The sequence below is a fragment of the Panthera pardus genome, unplaced genomic scaffold (genome assembly GCF_024362965.1).
Source record: "Panthera pardus isolate Hobbes unplaced genomic scaffold, ASM2436296v1 HiC_scaffold_20, whole genome shotgun sequence".
NCBI classification, from domain to species: Eukaryota; Metazoa; Chordata; class Mammalia; order Carnivora; family Felidae; genus Panthera; species Panthera pardus.
In genome coordinates this window covers 87,717,452-87,733,727 of record NW_026526766.1, presented here as the reverse complement: position 1 = coordinate 87,733,727, position 16,276 = coordinate 87,717,452, and the positions used below count along the sequence as shown (strand labels likewise).

Here is a 16,276-nt window from a genome sequence, read left to right as displayed (position 1 = left end):
CAGCTTAGACAGTTTCAATTTATTGTAACTGTGTCCAACAAAGGAAGTAGACTCGTAGGTTTCTCTGCAAGGGTTTTTCATCTCCACCCTTCCATGGAGGAGAATGATAAACTTGTTGAGGCTGGTGGTGGGGTGGTAGGTATTGGAGAGATGCATTATTGTGCAATATTTCTAAAATGGGGCCCATTTTAGTTCTCAGTTACTCAGAAAAGTCAGGAACGTTAGATACGCGCGAAATGAAAACTTGGGGAGGAGAGGACGTAGTGATTCAGAGGAAAGAGTCGGAACTCCACAATTCAACACAGCTTGTTGGAAATATCTGGGTAGACCTTTGGAACACAAAGGGGAGCATCTACTTAAAAATCAACTCTGGGGGCACCTGGCTGGCTCAGTCTCTGGAGCTTGAGATTGTTTATCCTGGGGTTGTGAGTTCCAGCCCCGCCTTGGGTGTAGAGATTACTTAAAATCTTAAAAGAAAAATCAGCTCTCAGTTTACCAACGTTGGGCGGGTGGGTAACAGGTGCTCATCTCCTGTTCCTCTCCAGCACTGGGTGAGATGGATCCTTATAACCTCCATGTGGGAGGCGGAGTCATTGTCTTGAGGCCACCCAGCTAGTGTGTGCAGGAAGCCGGATTGACGCGTGATCCGTGGACCCAACGCCTTTGCTATTATAACCCACTCAGCCGCGACGTTATTTCACGTGTGAGCGTTTCTTGGCCCAACAAGTTGGGAACCACTGGTTTCAGAGATTAGAAATCACTGGTTGCCTGCCCCTGGATTCCTTCCCCAGCCCCTCAGAGCTGCTTGGTCGCTCTTGGCCTCGACTTCCCTATCTGTATCCGGCGCAGACATCGCCGTACCAGGCCCCACTGCCACCGTGCAAGGCCGCGGGGCCCTTCGGGCCTCCGCGGCTGCCGGGCGGTGGGAAAAGGGCAACCCGAGCGAACTCTGGTCGGCGCGAATGGCCGCCAGGGAAAAGTATTGTCCTTACGTCCAAATTGGCGCTCGGCGCGGTGGGGCAGCCCCAGGCCTCGGTAGAGCACCGCTAATAAGAGAGTCCGGCTACGTTCAAAGGCGAGAGGTCGTTCCAAGAGCACAGAACGTGGTGGCTAATAAATAAAAGAAATCGGCAGGGCGAGTTCTCCGGGTTCCGGATCCCGCCGGCCCTCCCGCCACCCTGTGCGTCCTTCTGGACCCCGGCGCCGCGGAGGCCCGGCGGAGGGCGCCCGGCGGGAAGGTGGGCCGGGGGCGGGGGCGGGGCGCGCGCGTGCGCGAGCTGTCAGGCCGGCCCCTCCCCCGGCGTAGCCCCGCCCCCAGCCCGCAGCCCCTCCCTCGCTTCCCCCTCCTCTGGGTCTCCGGGTGCTGGGCGGGCGGGCGCTGCGGCGGCGGCGGCGGCTGCTTCCTCGGGCCATTTTGCTGAGGAGCTTCGGGGAGGAGGAGCTGCCGAGGAGACCCAAGGCGAGGAGCGGCGAGCCAGAGGAGGCGGCGGCCGCGCGCGCACCGGGCTTTCCTCGATCGCGGGGACCTCAAGGGGCGAAGGGATCGCCGGGGAGGGGGACCGGAGAGCCGCGCCCGCCGCGCGGCGCGCCCCTTCCCGCCCCCTGCCTGCACCATGAGCTGGGGCATCGAGCTCTGGGTGAGTGAGGGACCGGGCCCGCCGGGCTGTGGGGGGGTGGGGAGGGGTGGGGAGGTGCCTGGCGCGCCTGGGCAGGGGGCGCGGGCCGAGCTGCCTTGGTGAAGGCGATGGCGCGCTGGTCCGGGTCCCCGCGGCCTCGGGAGCAGACGCGGGGCTCGGTGCCCCTCGTCGGCCTTGGCCCGAGCGGGAGGTGCGAGCCAGATTCGCCCTTCCCGGGCGAGGGGAGCTGGTGTGGGTCCTCGGCCGCCTGAGAAGGGGGCACGGATCCGGGTCTCCCCGGCGGCCTGAGCTGGGGGTGCGGGTACCCCCCCCCACCCCCTCCAGCAGCCTGAGGAGGGGGCGCGGATCTGAGACCCCAGGCCGCCTGAGCAGGAGGTGCAGATCTGGGTCCCCCCTACTCCCTAGCGGCCTGAGGAGGGGGAGCGGATCTGGGTCTCCCCGGCGGCCTGAACAGGGGGTGCGAATCTGGGTCCCCCTACTCTCCAGCGGCCTGAGAAGGGGTGCGGATCTGGGTCCCCCCAGCGGCCCGGGAAGGGAGCACGGACCTGTGCCTCCTCCCCAACGCCTCTCCCCGGTGCTTGGGAACGGGGTGCGGATCCAGGTCCCCGCGGCGGTCTGGTCGAGGGGCGCGGGCCGGCCTCCCTGTCCCCCGCGCCCCGAGCTCAGAGTGGTGTGTGGAAAAAGCAGCCTTAATCCCTCGCGTCGAGTAACCGATGCGCGACCGACCGGCTTCGAGGGGGCGTGGAGGCCGTGGGATTTTCGGGGCTGCGTGATGCGTTCGGGCGCCCCAGCCGCGGGTCCCTAGGGCTGTTCTCCCAGTGGAAGTGCGGGCCGATCTGGCGCTCCTCTCGGGGGCGGGGCGGCCTCGGCCCGGCCGGGTCCCAGGTCTTGGGTTTTGGGGTACACGGGCGAGACGTGGTGCGTCTTCCCTCTCGGGGCGAGGACTTCTGACCTGTGGCGGCGCGGGGCGCGCCCGTAGTTCTCAAGGAGCAGCTCAGATCCTGGGTTTGCCGCGGGGACTGCGGCGTTTGGCCTGGAGGGGAAAGTAGTTGGGGGGAGATGTCTTCAGGAAGAGGCATTCGCGGGGAAACCGTTCTTTGACTGCTCAGAGGAAACAGTTTAACATGGGGAAGGTTGGCGGCGAGGGGCGCCCTCCGAGATCCTCCAGCGGGGGCTGCCGATGGGTAAACAGGCGGCGAGGTGTCTGGAAACGGCGTCCCCGGAGCGGGGCGAACTGGGGACGCCGAGGCAGCGCGCAGGCCCTCCCCGGGGAGCAGAGGCTGTGGCCGGTGGGATGGAGCTGGTTTCTCCGCCTCTCTCTGGATTCCTGGGGAAGTGGCCGGGCAGGGGATGGGCAGTACGGTGGGGGGGCGGGGGTGGGGGGTGGGGGGAAAGGAGGAGGAGAAGTGGATGCAATCTCAATCATCGCCCAGAAATGTTCTCAAGAGGAGACCTTTCCCCATGGTGAACTCCAAAGGGCCTCCTTTCCGAATTCCATTTGTAAAGGGTGTGGAGGAGAAAAGTGTGGGGTGGTGGTTGCTCTGAGCCGAGGCCAAGAAATCTCGCATCAAAGTGAAACAAGGTTGGAGCCGCTATAGAAACGGAGCGCATCCTCCCTTAATTTTTTTTTTTTTTTTTTTTTTGGCTTTAATTGTTTTTACATAACCATTTCTCCGGCTCAGAAGCAGCTACCGTTACTGATAGCAAAATCCTGAAGGCAATAGCTCCCTTCAATTAGAGCGATTCATTTGATAAACATCCTCTGTCTAAACGGGCTCGAAATTTCGGCCGATGTTTACAAACACTCATTTTAAAAATAAAGTTAACCGATGGTTTTAGGTATTTGCAACATACCTACTTAGGCAAAAATCTATCCTTTTAAGTGCGGTGTTTCTTTCCTCTTCCACTCCTTGTCCACTCCTTTTGGCTCTTTTTAAGCTTATCTGGGGTGGGGGGAAACACATCAGAAGTAAATTTTATCCAGATAATAGAAATCCTGGCACGATTTCTTTTTGCACTGGTTCAGACAAGAGAGAGGGATTAAGGAGGGGGAAATGCAATCTATTTTTAGGCGAAACAGGTTGGGTTAAAGGGACTGAACACAGTGTGGCCATTTCAGTGGTGTGAGTGAATGTCCTAAGAGGTGATCCGGAAAGAGGAGGTAGCTGTGGGAAGAAAATGGTCGGTTAGCCCCAATCGCCTGCCTTGCTCTTTAGAGGGCAGAGGGGTGGGAAAGACAATTTTGCCGAAAACAAATAGGAACTGGAATATGTATGATATGGAGCCTTGATTTCCCAAGTAAATTGGAGGGGTGGTGGGTAGGGATGTTGATGAAGCACGAGTGGGGGGGGGGGGGGTGTGCTGGTAACTGTTGAAGCTGGGCCATCAGCATCAAAGGACCCAGGATACTCTTGCTACTGTACATGCTGGGAATTTTCTATAATAGAAGTAATTGGAAAAGGTCGTTAGGGAGTATATGTGTACTACTTGGAATTTTTTCTTTTCTTTTCTTTTCTTTTCTTTTCTTTTCTTTTCTTTTCTTTTCTTTTCTTTTTTTGCTTGATAGATTGACAAGGAAGAACACATCAGTTACCGTTTTATACGTGCACGTATATGTCGGTGAAGAGTTACCCCTAAAAACCATTCCACTCGAGTGTGTGTGTGTGGGGGGGGGGGGGGGGCTTTGTCCTTGAGTGGCTGAGAGTTTCATAGAGGGGAAAAAAATCAACACGTTATTTGCACTAATAAGAGAAGTGAATTATTGGAGTTTTAAGGTGAAATGCCCAGGAGTATAAGGGCAACAAAATGTCTCTTTTCAGTTGCTTTATTTTATTAGTATAGGAGATTTAAGAAAAACTTGGGAATAATGAAGGATTCTGAAAAAGAACCCTCCAGTCCTTCAGTGGTAGGAGACTGGGTGAAGTACAGGGGTGGGCAGTGTCCAGCAGTCGGGCACAGAGCAGGCATTGAGGGTTTTCCTTGAATGGTGGCTTGGACTCAGGCACGCGGGTAATAAGATAACGACGGGGTTGGGGCGCCCGGGTGGCTCAGTCGGTTGAGCGTCCGCCTTTGGCTCAGATCATGATCTCACGGTTGGTGAGTTCGAGCCCCGCGTCGGGCTCCGTGCTGACAGCTCGGAGCCTGGAGCCCGCTTCGGATTCTGTGTCTCCCTCTCTCTGACCCTCCCCGGTTCACGCTCTGTCTCTCTCTGTCTCAAAAAAAAAAAAAAAAAAAAAAGATAACGATGGGGCTCAGAAGCCTAAATTGTCAGAATTACGTCTCTAGGTGGGGTGAGACGGCGCTATGGTTTGGGTGGCCATGAGTTATTTGTAACAGGTGGTTGCAGCTTTCAGAGACCTTCACAAATACCCACCACGTTTCTCACACATTTTAAGACTTTAGTCAAGATCCACACAGGCCTTTAAAACCCACGGGTTTCTAATGGGTCCTTTACACGCGAGGACTGGTCTCCACACATGTCCTCCTTTTCGGTGGAGTGAAACCTTTCTCTCTCTCCTTTACTTTCATATTCCAGGAAACCTTGAGAAATCATGCAATGTTCAGGAAGTTATCATACCACTGTAAAAATGAACTCAGACCCGTACTTTGTAATAACTTCATTGGATCGTTTGTATTTAAATTGAGGCTTTCTATTTTTGTATCAGAAGGTCATAACAAAGTGTAAATGGCTGCTTTAAAGTGGTTAGGGTATAATTAAATCGTTTCTGTACAACTCTTCACATTAGTCCCTTTTATTTTTGTTGTTAAAAAAATTTTTTTTAAAGTTAGACTCCACGCCAGAAATGGGGCTTGAACTAAGGACCCTGAGATCAAGAGTTGGGTGCTCTACTGACTGAGCCAGTCAGGTGCTCCCCCCGCCCCATACTATTCCCCTTTAATCAATCAGAACCTGACACAGAGCTGGATCCCACGACCCTGGGATCATGACCTGAGCCAAAATCCAGAGTCGGATGCTCAACAGACTGAGCCACCCAGGCGCCCCTCCCTTTAAATCAGTTTTTAATTTTTTTTATTGAACAGCCACTGTGTGCAAGACACTGATCTAACTCCTGTTATATACATTGAAGGATATCTACTTGTTTCAGTGAAAGCATTGAAGCAGGTTTTAACTCTCGTCCACCACATCAGAGTCTAAACAGAGATTTATGTTTCTAAGAATAACCAAAATGCGTTTACTCAAGACTTTGTTACAAAAGGTAATGTGAAGAGGGTTAAATGGATTGCCCTGATTTGTTGACACTGTGACTGGTCATGGGAGAAATGGCCAAGCAAGAATTTCTTACATTTGAATGGGTTTTTTTTGTTTGTTTTTGTTACTCAGTAGAGGGAAGTGACAAGTTACTGAAGTGTCACTTCAGATTTTTATTTGCTCGCTCATTAATGCAAAGTATAAATAAACCCGTTGGAAATTTTAGCTTTCCTCATAATGATTCTACTCTCTGCTGCTAACAAATGACTAAGTGACAGAACCTACTTTTGTTATCTCTCAGCGGCCTCTCTGCCATCATCATTTCTTTACTTTGGTGCTAATAAGAAATAGACTGGCCCAAATGCCAAAAGCAAGAAAACAAGCAGCGAGACTGAATAATACCTATTGGTTAACATAGTAATCCCCTGTGTTGATTGTGTGTAATTAAAAAAAAAATTTTTTTTTAATGTTTATGTGTTTTTGAGAGAGACACACACACACACACACACACACACACACACACACACACACACAGAGTGTGAGCAGGGGAGGGTCAGTGGGAGGGAGAGGGAGACACAGAATCCGAAGCAGGCTCCAGGCTCCGAGCCATCAGCACAGAGCCCGACGCGGGGCTCGAACTCACAGACCGTGAGATCATGACCTGAGCCGAAGTCGGCTGCCCAACCGACTGAGCCACCCAGGCGCCCCCGGATGCAGTTTTTTAGAGGCAGCCATGAAAGAGCAATCTACCAACTGTACTGAGAACAATGCCCGACTCACAGTAGGAGTTAGTAAATACTTGCTGAATAAATGAACGAATCCTTGTTGTCCCTTTTGTTTTAACATTGGCTTTTTTTTTTTTTTTTTTTTAAGTAATGGGAGGGTAATTTTCCCACCTTTCTGCCCTCTGGCAGTTGTAAACATGTCTGATAATTCTAGGCGTCTTTGATTTATTTATTTTTTAATAGACTTCAGTTTTTAGAGCCATTTGGGTTTCACAGCAAAATTGATTGGGAAGTACAGAGATTTCCCATAGGCTCCCCCCCCCCCCCCCCCCCCCCCCCGTTTGCAAATACGCACAGCCTAGGCACCTTTTTTACTTTTAAAGTAGGGCTTGAATGTTTCTCTCTTCTCTGTCGTTCATGCTGTTTATGCCTGCTATGCATGTGTGTGTTCATTATAAGAACACTTTCCAGAGTGTTAAAATTGTACACTAGGCAATACCGATCCCTTCTTCATCTTGAAGTAATTGACTTAGTAAGTTCCAGGTTTGGGAGATTGATGAGTACCTCTCCTCACTGCAGAATGCTAAATGCAGGGCCGTATTAACGACAACTCCTAGACCTTCTGCTCTTTATTCTTAATGATTCAGAGATTTCCATTTGGGATAAAACATAGCAAGACCAACAGGGGAGACATTCATTACTCTCAGATCGGTGGTGAGTGGAGCAGAACTGCTTCAGAAGACACACGAAATGGAGTTTAATTCTGTCATCCCTGCCTTGCCATTAAAATAGGCTTTCCCCAGGGGTGCCTGGGTGGCTCAGTCAGTTAAGCGCTCGACTTCGGCTCAGGTCACGATCTCACAAGTCCGTGAGTTCGAGCCCCGCGTCGGGCTCTGTGCTGATGGCTTGGCGCCTGGAGCCCGCTTCGGATTCTGTGTCTTGCTCTCTCTCTCTGCCCCTCCCCTGCTCACGCTCTCTGTCTCTCTCTGCCTCAAAAATAAATAAAACCTTTAAAAAAAATTTTAAAAATAAATAAATAAATAAACATTAAAAAAAAAAATAAAATGAAGCAGGCTTTGCCCGCCTCTTCTGGTTATGAAACAAAACACGGGAGGTCTGGCAGCCTTAATTCCCTCATCACCTCCTTGTCCTCCCTACACACTAGACATCATCCTGAAAATTTCGTATAAACTGCATTTTTGGTAGGTGACGCTGTATTTCAGGTACCGCAAAAGAGTTTTGTAAACGCCCGTGCTCGCCGTGCGACCACGTTAAACTCGCGCTGTACGTCGGGGCGACACGGAAAATGCTCTTTGGAGGTCTATTCAAGTATCACCCACTACCTAGCTAAAGCTAATATTGTGTTTCCTGCATTACTCACACTTGTTTCATCAACACCGCCCACATTTAAAAACAAGGCTTTATTTTGACACTTAAAAACTGCAAGCTACCGAGAATCCATGAATGCCCCAGGAATTAATCTAATTAGATTTTAGAACGTGGGTGTGAAATCTGGAATCAGTGTAATGAAATATTTGTTTCCTTTTTTAGTAACACGTACTGGTTTCAGCCTAGCGATCTGTCTAGTTAAAAAATGTTAAAATCGGGGCACCTGGCCAGCTCAGTCGGTGGAACGGGCAACTCTTGATCTCAGGGTGGTGAGTTCGAGCCCCGCTTTGGGTGTAGAGATTACTTAAACATAAAATCTGTAGGGGCCCCTGGCCGGCTCAGTCGGTTGAGCGTCCGACTCTTGATTTTGGCACGGGGGGTGATCCCAGGGTTGTGGGATCGAGCCCACGCCAGGTTCTGTGCCGAGCGAGGAGCCTGCTTGAGATCCTCTGTCTCTCTTCCTCTGTCCCTCGCCCAGTTTGTGTTCTTTCTAAATAAATAAATAAATCGTAAAAAATGTTAAAATCATAAAAGGCCATGTATGTATATTATATTAGAGAGTTAATTGAGCGTATACAATGTTCCTTAGTCTTGGTCTTCCAATTGGACCAACTTTCAACTCGCAAATCTCATCCAGTTTGTAAGTTGTCTGTTAAATTCACGGAAAGCTCAAACAACTTCAGTTGTTCCATACTGGAAATAGATTCAAACCACCACCCCCCACCCCCAACAACGACAAAGAGGTGAAGCTTCCAATTTCTTATTGCAAAAGTTATAATACCTCTTCACATTTAATCTGTAATATCACAATAGTTATACTGCGTGTTTTTATTTAATTAATTAATTAATTAATTAATTAAATGTTTTATTTAGTTTTGAGACCGAGAGAGACCGAGCATGAGCAGGGGAGGGGCAGAGAGAGAGGGAGACCCAGAGTCGGAAGCAAGCTCCAGGCTCCGAGCCGTCAGCACAGAGCCCGACGCGGGGCTCGAACCCACGAACCGCGAGATCGTGACCTGAGCCGAAGTCAGAGGTTCAACCGACTGAGCCACCCAGGCACCCCGACTGCGTGTTTTTGAAAATGTAGAACGTGCCATTCTCGTCATGAGAATGAAATTTTTAACAATTGGCTCTTAGGCTAACACCTGTGGCTTTAGTGTATACAGTTTAGCAGCTACCGTTTCTGTTTGTGCTTCTCTACTCTATGGTTTATATAAGCAGAAATAGTTTATAAATTGTATAAATTCTATAGTTCTTGTGGTATTTTCACCTGTGCACCGTGCCCCATTGTCCTACATGCTGTTGAGTGGTTATCATCAACATTGCTGTTTATTGAGAGCTTATCATCTCCCGTGTCCTGTACAAATTATTTTCCATCAGGGGCGCCTGCGTGGCTCAGGCGGTTGAGCGTCCGACTTCGGCTCAGGGCATGATCTCACGGTTGGTGAGTTCGAGCCCCGCGTCGGGCTCTGTGCTGACGGCTCGGGGCCTGGAGCCTGCTTCGGATTCTGGGTCTCCCTCTCCCTCTGCCCCTCCCCTGCTCACACTGTGTCTCTGTCTCAAAAAAACAAATAAAAACAATTTATTTTCCATCCATCACCTCATTTAATCTTTCCAAGAATCCAGTGAGGTAAGTACCGTTCATGCGAGCGTCTGGGAAGAAGATGTTGAGAAGGAGTTAGGAGTGGAGAGTTTTATTAGGAAGTAACACCCGTGAAGAGAAGAGAGGGAAGGGTGATTGCGAGGAGGGGCCACTGGACCAAGATGCAGCCTGACAAAAGTCTCTTGCAGGCCGGTGAGGAGCTCCAGGGCGAAGATTATCCATTGAAGCAATTTCACATTGGACAGAAATGGCTAGGCCCTCGTACTGCCTTGCACATTCGTTGGCCAAGGGCCGCCCCAAGAACGGTGTGACCTTGGCTGCCACCTTGGTCCGTCTTTGGTTGGTGGTTGGTTGCCACAAGAAGACCGTGACCTTGGCTCACAAGATAAGGCAGACCCTAAAGGAGGCTGTCTGCTACACTCCTTGCAGCTGGGCGGTGCATCCTTTCCGGAAGCCGGATCTGAGTGGCACATCTCTGCACCGGCCATGGCCATACCCTTATCGTCCCCTTTTGTGAGAGGAGGTTGAAGCTCAGAATGATAAAGTAACTTGCCCAAGTTCACGGAGTAGAAAGTAGGGGTGCAATTCCATACCTGTGGGATACAAGAGCCCTCTTCCTCAGCCTTCAAACATTTTTTAAGTTAAGGGCTGCCCGGCTGGTTCAGTTGGAAGAGCCTGTGAGTCTTGATCTCAGAGTCGTCAGTCGAGCCGCACGTTGGGCGTAGAGATTACTTAATAAAAAATAAAAAATAGGGGCACCTGGGGGGCTCAGTCAGTTAAGCATCCGACTTCGGCTCAGGTCACGATCGCCTGGTTCGTGGGTTCGAGCCCCGTGTCGGGCTCTGTGCTGACGGCTTGGAGCCTGGAGCCTGCTTCCGATTCTGTGTCTCCCTCTCTGCCCCTCCCCCGCTCGCGCTCTGTCTCTCTCTCTCTCTCAAAAATACATTAAGAAGAAAAACATTAATAAAAAAATTTAAGTTAATGTCTTCAAAAATATTCTTGTTGGAACTTTTTATTAGGGACATTTTCAGATCTACTTACAGGAAGTATTATTGTGAACCCCTGTGTAGTCATCACCCAGCTTGAAGGTAATCAATAATGTTGGCATTCTTCCCGTCTTGGCCCGACCGGGTGTGTTTAGAACCCTTGGTCTTTCCCCCACGTATTTAAAAAAAATTTTTTTTTTTAATTAAAAAAACTTTTTTTTTAACATTTTTATTTATTTTTGAGACAGGGAGAGACAGAGCATGAACAGGGGAGGGTCAGAGAGAGGGAGACACAGAATCCGGAACAGGCTCCGGGCTCCGAGCCGTCAGCACAGAGCCCGACGTGGGGCTCGAACTCACGGACCGTGAGATCATGACCTGAGCCGAAGTCGGCCGCTTAACCGACTGAGCCACCCAGGCACCCCCCCCAAAAAAATTTTTTTTTAATGTTTATTTTTATTTTTGAGAGAGACAGAGACAGAATGCAAGTGGGGGAGGGGCAGAGAGGGAGGGAGACACAGAATCTGAAACAGGCTCCGGGCTCTGGGCTGTCAGCACAGAGCCTGATGCGGGGCTCGAACTCACAGATGGCGAGATCATGACTTGAGCCCAAGTTGGATGCTCAACCCTCCGATCCACCCAGGCGCCCCTCCCCCACGTATTGTAACGCTGTTCAGCTCCTCCCCTTTTCCCAGGAACCAGGCAGAGAACCAAAATTCTTCTGCCCATCTTTTAAAATCTGAAGACAGAAGAGAACCCAATGGTTAAGTGCCCTGGACACCTTTATTAGAGGATTTATTTTTTCAAAGTTTTTTTTTTTTTTTTAATGTATTTGTATCGAAAGAGAGAGTGCGAGGAGGGAAGGGGCAGAGAGAGAGAAGGAGACAGAGAATCCCAAGCAGTGTTCCATCTCACAAAGCGCTAAACCGTGACCTGAGCCAAAATCAAGAGTCTGACGCTTGACCCACTGAGCCACCCAGGGGCCCTTATTAGAGGCTTTGGATGTCTCCTTTCGTGACCTAAGAAGGACCATGTGAGCTTCATAGCTTTCCCCGTTTTATAAATGAGCCTCAGAGAGGTGAAGCGACTTAACCAGACTCACCTAAGAACCCTGGAGTTCGTGCTTCAGGTTTGGGTTGGTTTGTTTGTTTTTCGGACACTAGACAAATGTAGTCGTAAAACTGCATTTTCCGTATTAGTAGCTTGCAATCCCTTTTCTGCCCACCACTCGCTCAGATGTCCCCAGCATCGATGTATGTTTTGCTTTCAGAAACCTTTGCTGTTAGTCATATTGGGAAGCACCGAGAAGCGGTGACTCACGGAGTTAAGCGCTGCAGCCCCAGCAGAAACTGGGATGAATGAACCTTAGACCAGCAGGTGTCTCATGCGTGTCTAGTGGTTCCCTCATTCTTTCAAATCCAAAGTTATTTTTTTTCTCTTTTTTAATATAAAGAAATTAATTTGTAAAGGTATCACTTTTTTTGTAATTTTTTTTAAATGTCTGTTTATTTTTGAGAGAGAGAGAGGGACAGAGTGCAATCAGGGGAGGGGCAGAGAGAGAGGGAGACACAGAATTGGAAGCGGGCTCCGGGCTCCGAGCCATCAGCACAGAGCCCGATGCAGGGCTTGAACTCACAAACCGCGAGATCATGATCTGAGCCGAAGTCAGACGCTTCACACCCCAAAGGTGTTAATCTTAAGATAACATTAAGTTCTGATTTCCCGTCTAACAAAAGTACGTCTTATCGAAAAGTATTTGTGTCATGGTTGTTGAAAAGTTTTGTTGATCAAATTGAGAAAGAATGAAGAGGTTATAGATATTGACCATTTGGGGGTTTCTGGCCGTCACATGCAGGGCCTTCAAAGTTTTGGTTCTTAGAGACTAAGAAGCTAACCCTTTCCCCTCCTATCTACAGCAAAAGGAAATGTGGCGACTTTTTTTTGTTAGTTTTTTTCGTTTTTATCTATTAAAAAAATTTTTTTACATGTTTTATTATTTAATTTTGGGAGAGAGAGAGGGACAGAGTGTGAGCAGGGGAGGAACAGAGAGAGAGATGGGAGACACAGAATCCGAAGCAGGCTCCAGGCTCTGATTTGTCAGCACAGAGCCGGACGCAGGGCTTGAACCCACAAACTGTGGAGATCATGACCTGAGCCAAAGTTGAACGCTTAGCCGACTGAGCCACCCGGGCGCCCCAAAAACGTGGCACCTTTAAAGGGAACCGTTCCCTTTACACTTGTGTGGGCACAACCAGAACTGAGAGCAGGTTCCTAAAATGCATTAAAATACCCAACAGGTTCTTGGGAGAAATGATGGGGGCGTTCCCACGTGAGAGAGAAAGCATAGCAGAGCTCAACTCGGCCTTCGCGGATTGCCTAACCTAACCCTCATTAGTGTTGGGCAAGCCCTCACATTTCCCTTCCTTGGTTTCCCCACCCATAAAATGGTATGATGATGCTTTCTTCCTCTTTGTGAGAAAGCAGAAAGGTAAGTGGTTGTTTGTAAAGTGCTTTGAGATGGTTCGATGAGGCGTGATGGGTAAATACAAAGTAGTATGGTGATGGGAAGGAAAAAAAAAAACGACTCTCTTTGGGAGCCAACTGCAGAATCACCCTGCTGCAAGCAGGACTCATGAAAAATGAGCGATTCACTCCTTGCCTTCTGGTTTTCACGGTAAAGTCTTTGTCCTTTGACCTAAAATTCTCTTTACGTGTTAACAATGAAATAAAATAATAGGAGGAGAAAATGCCTGGAAATCCTGGCTTTGGAAAGAAAGTCTGGACTTTAGGAGACCAGGCGTGTTTATTACTTAAAAAAGTTTTTGTTTTAAAATATAGAATGGACTCCATAACACTAACCAAACTAATTTTTAGCAATATACGTGGGTCTACTTAAGATATAAATTTAATGTTCCCTCTCCAGGCGGAATAGTTCTCTTTGGCTCTTATTACCACATTTTTTTTTAAAAGTTATTCTTACGGGGCGCCTGGGTGGCTCAGTCGGTTGAGCATCCGACTTCGGCTCAGGTCATGATCTCACGGTCCATGAGTTCGAGCCCCGCGTTGGGCTCTGTGCTGACCGCTCAGAGCCTGGAGCCTGCTTCCGATTCTGTGTCTCCCTCTCTCTCTGACCCTCCCCCGTTCATGCTCTGTCTCTCTCTGTCTCAAAAATGAATAAAACGTTAAAAAAATTTTTTTTTAAAGTTATTCTTACAGATCACGAGAAAAAAAAAGTTGTAATTAGGTACGTTAGGTAGACTGTGGTGATCATTTCACAATATATACAAATATAGAATCATTATGTTGTACGTCTGAAACTAATAATGCTGTATGTCGACAATTATTTACTTATTTTGAGAGAGAGAGAGAGAGAGAGAAAGTGAGCAGGGGAGAGGCAGCGAGAGAGAGAGAATCCCAAGCAGGCTCTACGCTCTGCACAGAGCCCCATGTGGGGCTCCATCTCACCAAGATGATAAAAGACGATAGACTCAAACACTTAACCGACTGAGTCACCCAGAGCCTCTCTATCTCAATTTTTTTTAAGTTATCCTGAAGTGACATTATTTTCCCCCAAAAGCTGGATGTTTGCTGCCTGAGACGTCTGATGAATTATGCTACGTATCAGCTTAGTTTGAGATTGACTTCTTTTTGTTGTTGTTGTTGTTTTATTTTTTATTTTTTTAAATTTACATCCAAATTAGTTAGCATATGGTGCAACAGTGATTTCAGGAGTAGATTCCTTAGTGCTCCTGACCCATTTCGCCCATCCCCCCTCCCACCACCCCTCCCATGACCTTCAGTTTGTTCTCCATATTTATGAGTCTCTTCTGTTTTGTCCCCCTCCCTGTTTTTATATTATTTTTATTTCCCTTCCCTTATGTTCATCTGTTTTGTCTCTTAAAGTCCTCCTATGAGTGAAGTCATACGATATTTGTCTTTCTCGGACTAATTTCACTTAGCCTAATACGCTCCAGTTCCATCCACGTAGTTGCAAATGGCAAGACTTCATTCTTGTTGATTGCTGAGTAATACTCCATTGTCTATATAGACCACATCTTTATCCATTCATCCATGGATGGCCATTTGGGCTCTTTCCATCCTTTGGCTATTGTTGATAGTGCTGCTATATAAACATGGGGGTGCACGTGTCCCTTCGAAACAGCACACCTGTATCCCGTGGATAAATGCCTAGTAGTGCCATTGCTGGGTCGTAGGGTAGTTCTATTTTTTTAGTTTTTTGAGGAAACTCCATGCTATTTTCCAGAGTGGCTGCACCAGCTTGTATCCCCAGAGATTGACTTCTTCTTAACAAAGAACACAAAGAACCTTAAATAGATATATATGGAAATGCCTGGCAATGTTCGGGCAAAAAATTTGGATTTTGTTAGTATACGTGTGCATGTAAAATATATTTTTCACTATGACGCTACATGTTTATTTTTATTCATTTATTTCTTAAGTAGGCGCCGTGCCCAATATGGGGCTTGAACTCAAGGCCCTGAGATCAAGAGTCAGATGCTCTACTAACTGAGCCAGCCAGGTATCCCACTATGACTCTAAGTTTTAATTTTATTATTATTATTATTTTTAATGTTTTTATTTATTTTTGAGAGAGAGACAGACAAAGCATGAGCAGGGGAGGGGCACAGAGAGAGGGAGACACAGAATCCGAAGCAGGCTCTAGGCTCTGAGCTGTCAGCACAGAGCCCGATGTGGGGCTCGAACTCACAAACCGCAAGATCATGACCTGAGCCGAAGTTGGATGCTCAACCGACTGAGCCACCCAGGTGCCCCAATTTTATTTTTATTATTAGAAAGGATTTTTTTTAATGTTTATTTTGTTTTTGAGAGAGAGCATGAAGAGGGGACGGGCAGAGAGAGAGGAAGACACAGAATCTGAGACAGGCTCCAGGTTCTGAGTTGTCCGCACAGAGGTCCAACGCGGGGCTCGAACTCATGAACCGTGAGATCGTGACCTGAGTCGAAATCAGACACACAACTGACTGAGCCACCCAGGCGCCTCTAAATTTTTACGTTTAAATTTTACTTGGCCTTAAAAGTAAGTGATCTAGTATTATTTGTTCTGTTTTGTGAAAACCATTGTTGGTCTTTCGATGACGATTGCGATGAGGATTGCGTTAAATCTGTAGATAGTTTTGGGCGGTATGTAAATTTTAACAGCATGGGGCTACACCAAAATAAAAAGCTTCTGTTTAGTGAAGGAAACACACGAAACACACACGAAACAAAAAGACTGGGAGAAGATACTTGCAAATGATATATCTGATAAGGCATTAATACCCAGACTATATAATGAATGTGTACAACCCAGCACCCAAAAACCCACAAATAATCTGATCAAAAAATGGGCAGAGACCTGACCGTTTTCCCAAAAAAGACATAGAGAGGGCCAACAGACCCGCGAAAAGATGCTCGACATCACTAATCGTCAGAGGAGGGCAAATGAAATGAGATATCACCTTACACCTGTGAGAATGGCTAAAATCAAAAAGACAAATAACAAACGTTGGTGAGGATGCGGAGGAAAAGGAACCCTCTCGCGCTGTTGGTGAAAAGGCAAATTGGTGCAGCCGCTGTGGAAAACAGTACGGAGGTTTCTCAAAAAATTAAAAATAGGATTACCGTATGACCCAGCTATTCTACTACTGGGTGTTTACCCCCAAGAAAACAAAAACTCTTAATTCAAAAAGATGTATGCACCCCTA

General features: G+C 48.2%; 1 protein-coding gene and 1 long non-coding RNA gene across 15 annotated transcripts in view; one reads left to right on the top strand and one right to left on the bottom strand.

Moving 5' to 3' along the window:
• On the bottom strand, nt 1-1,253 carry LOC109250022 (uncharacterized). Its single transcript, XR_002072851.2, has 2 exons — nt 993-1,253; nt 1-329 (listed from the first exon to the last, which is right to left on the bottom strand). It is a non-coding gene; the product is annotated as an uncharacterized LOC109250022 (long non-coding RNA).
• A 235-nt stretch (nt 1,254-1,488) lies between these two features.
• Nucleotides 1,489-16,276, top strand: part of FNBP1 (formin binding protein 1) — a 139,829-nt gene continuing 125,041 nt past the window's right edge. For 13 of the 14 annotated variants that reach the window (XM_053908416.1, XM_053908419.1, XM_053908418.1 and 10 more), the window contains exon 1: nt 1,489-1,637. In XM_053908416.1, coding sequence (XP_053764391.1) covers nt 1,614-1,637 — 24 coding nt within the window. In that variant the 5' untranslated portion in view covers nt 1,489-1,613. The remainder of the gene's footprint in view (nt 1,638-16,276) is intronic. The other variant, XM_053908422.1, reaches the window with a different exon arrangement.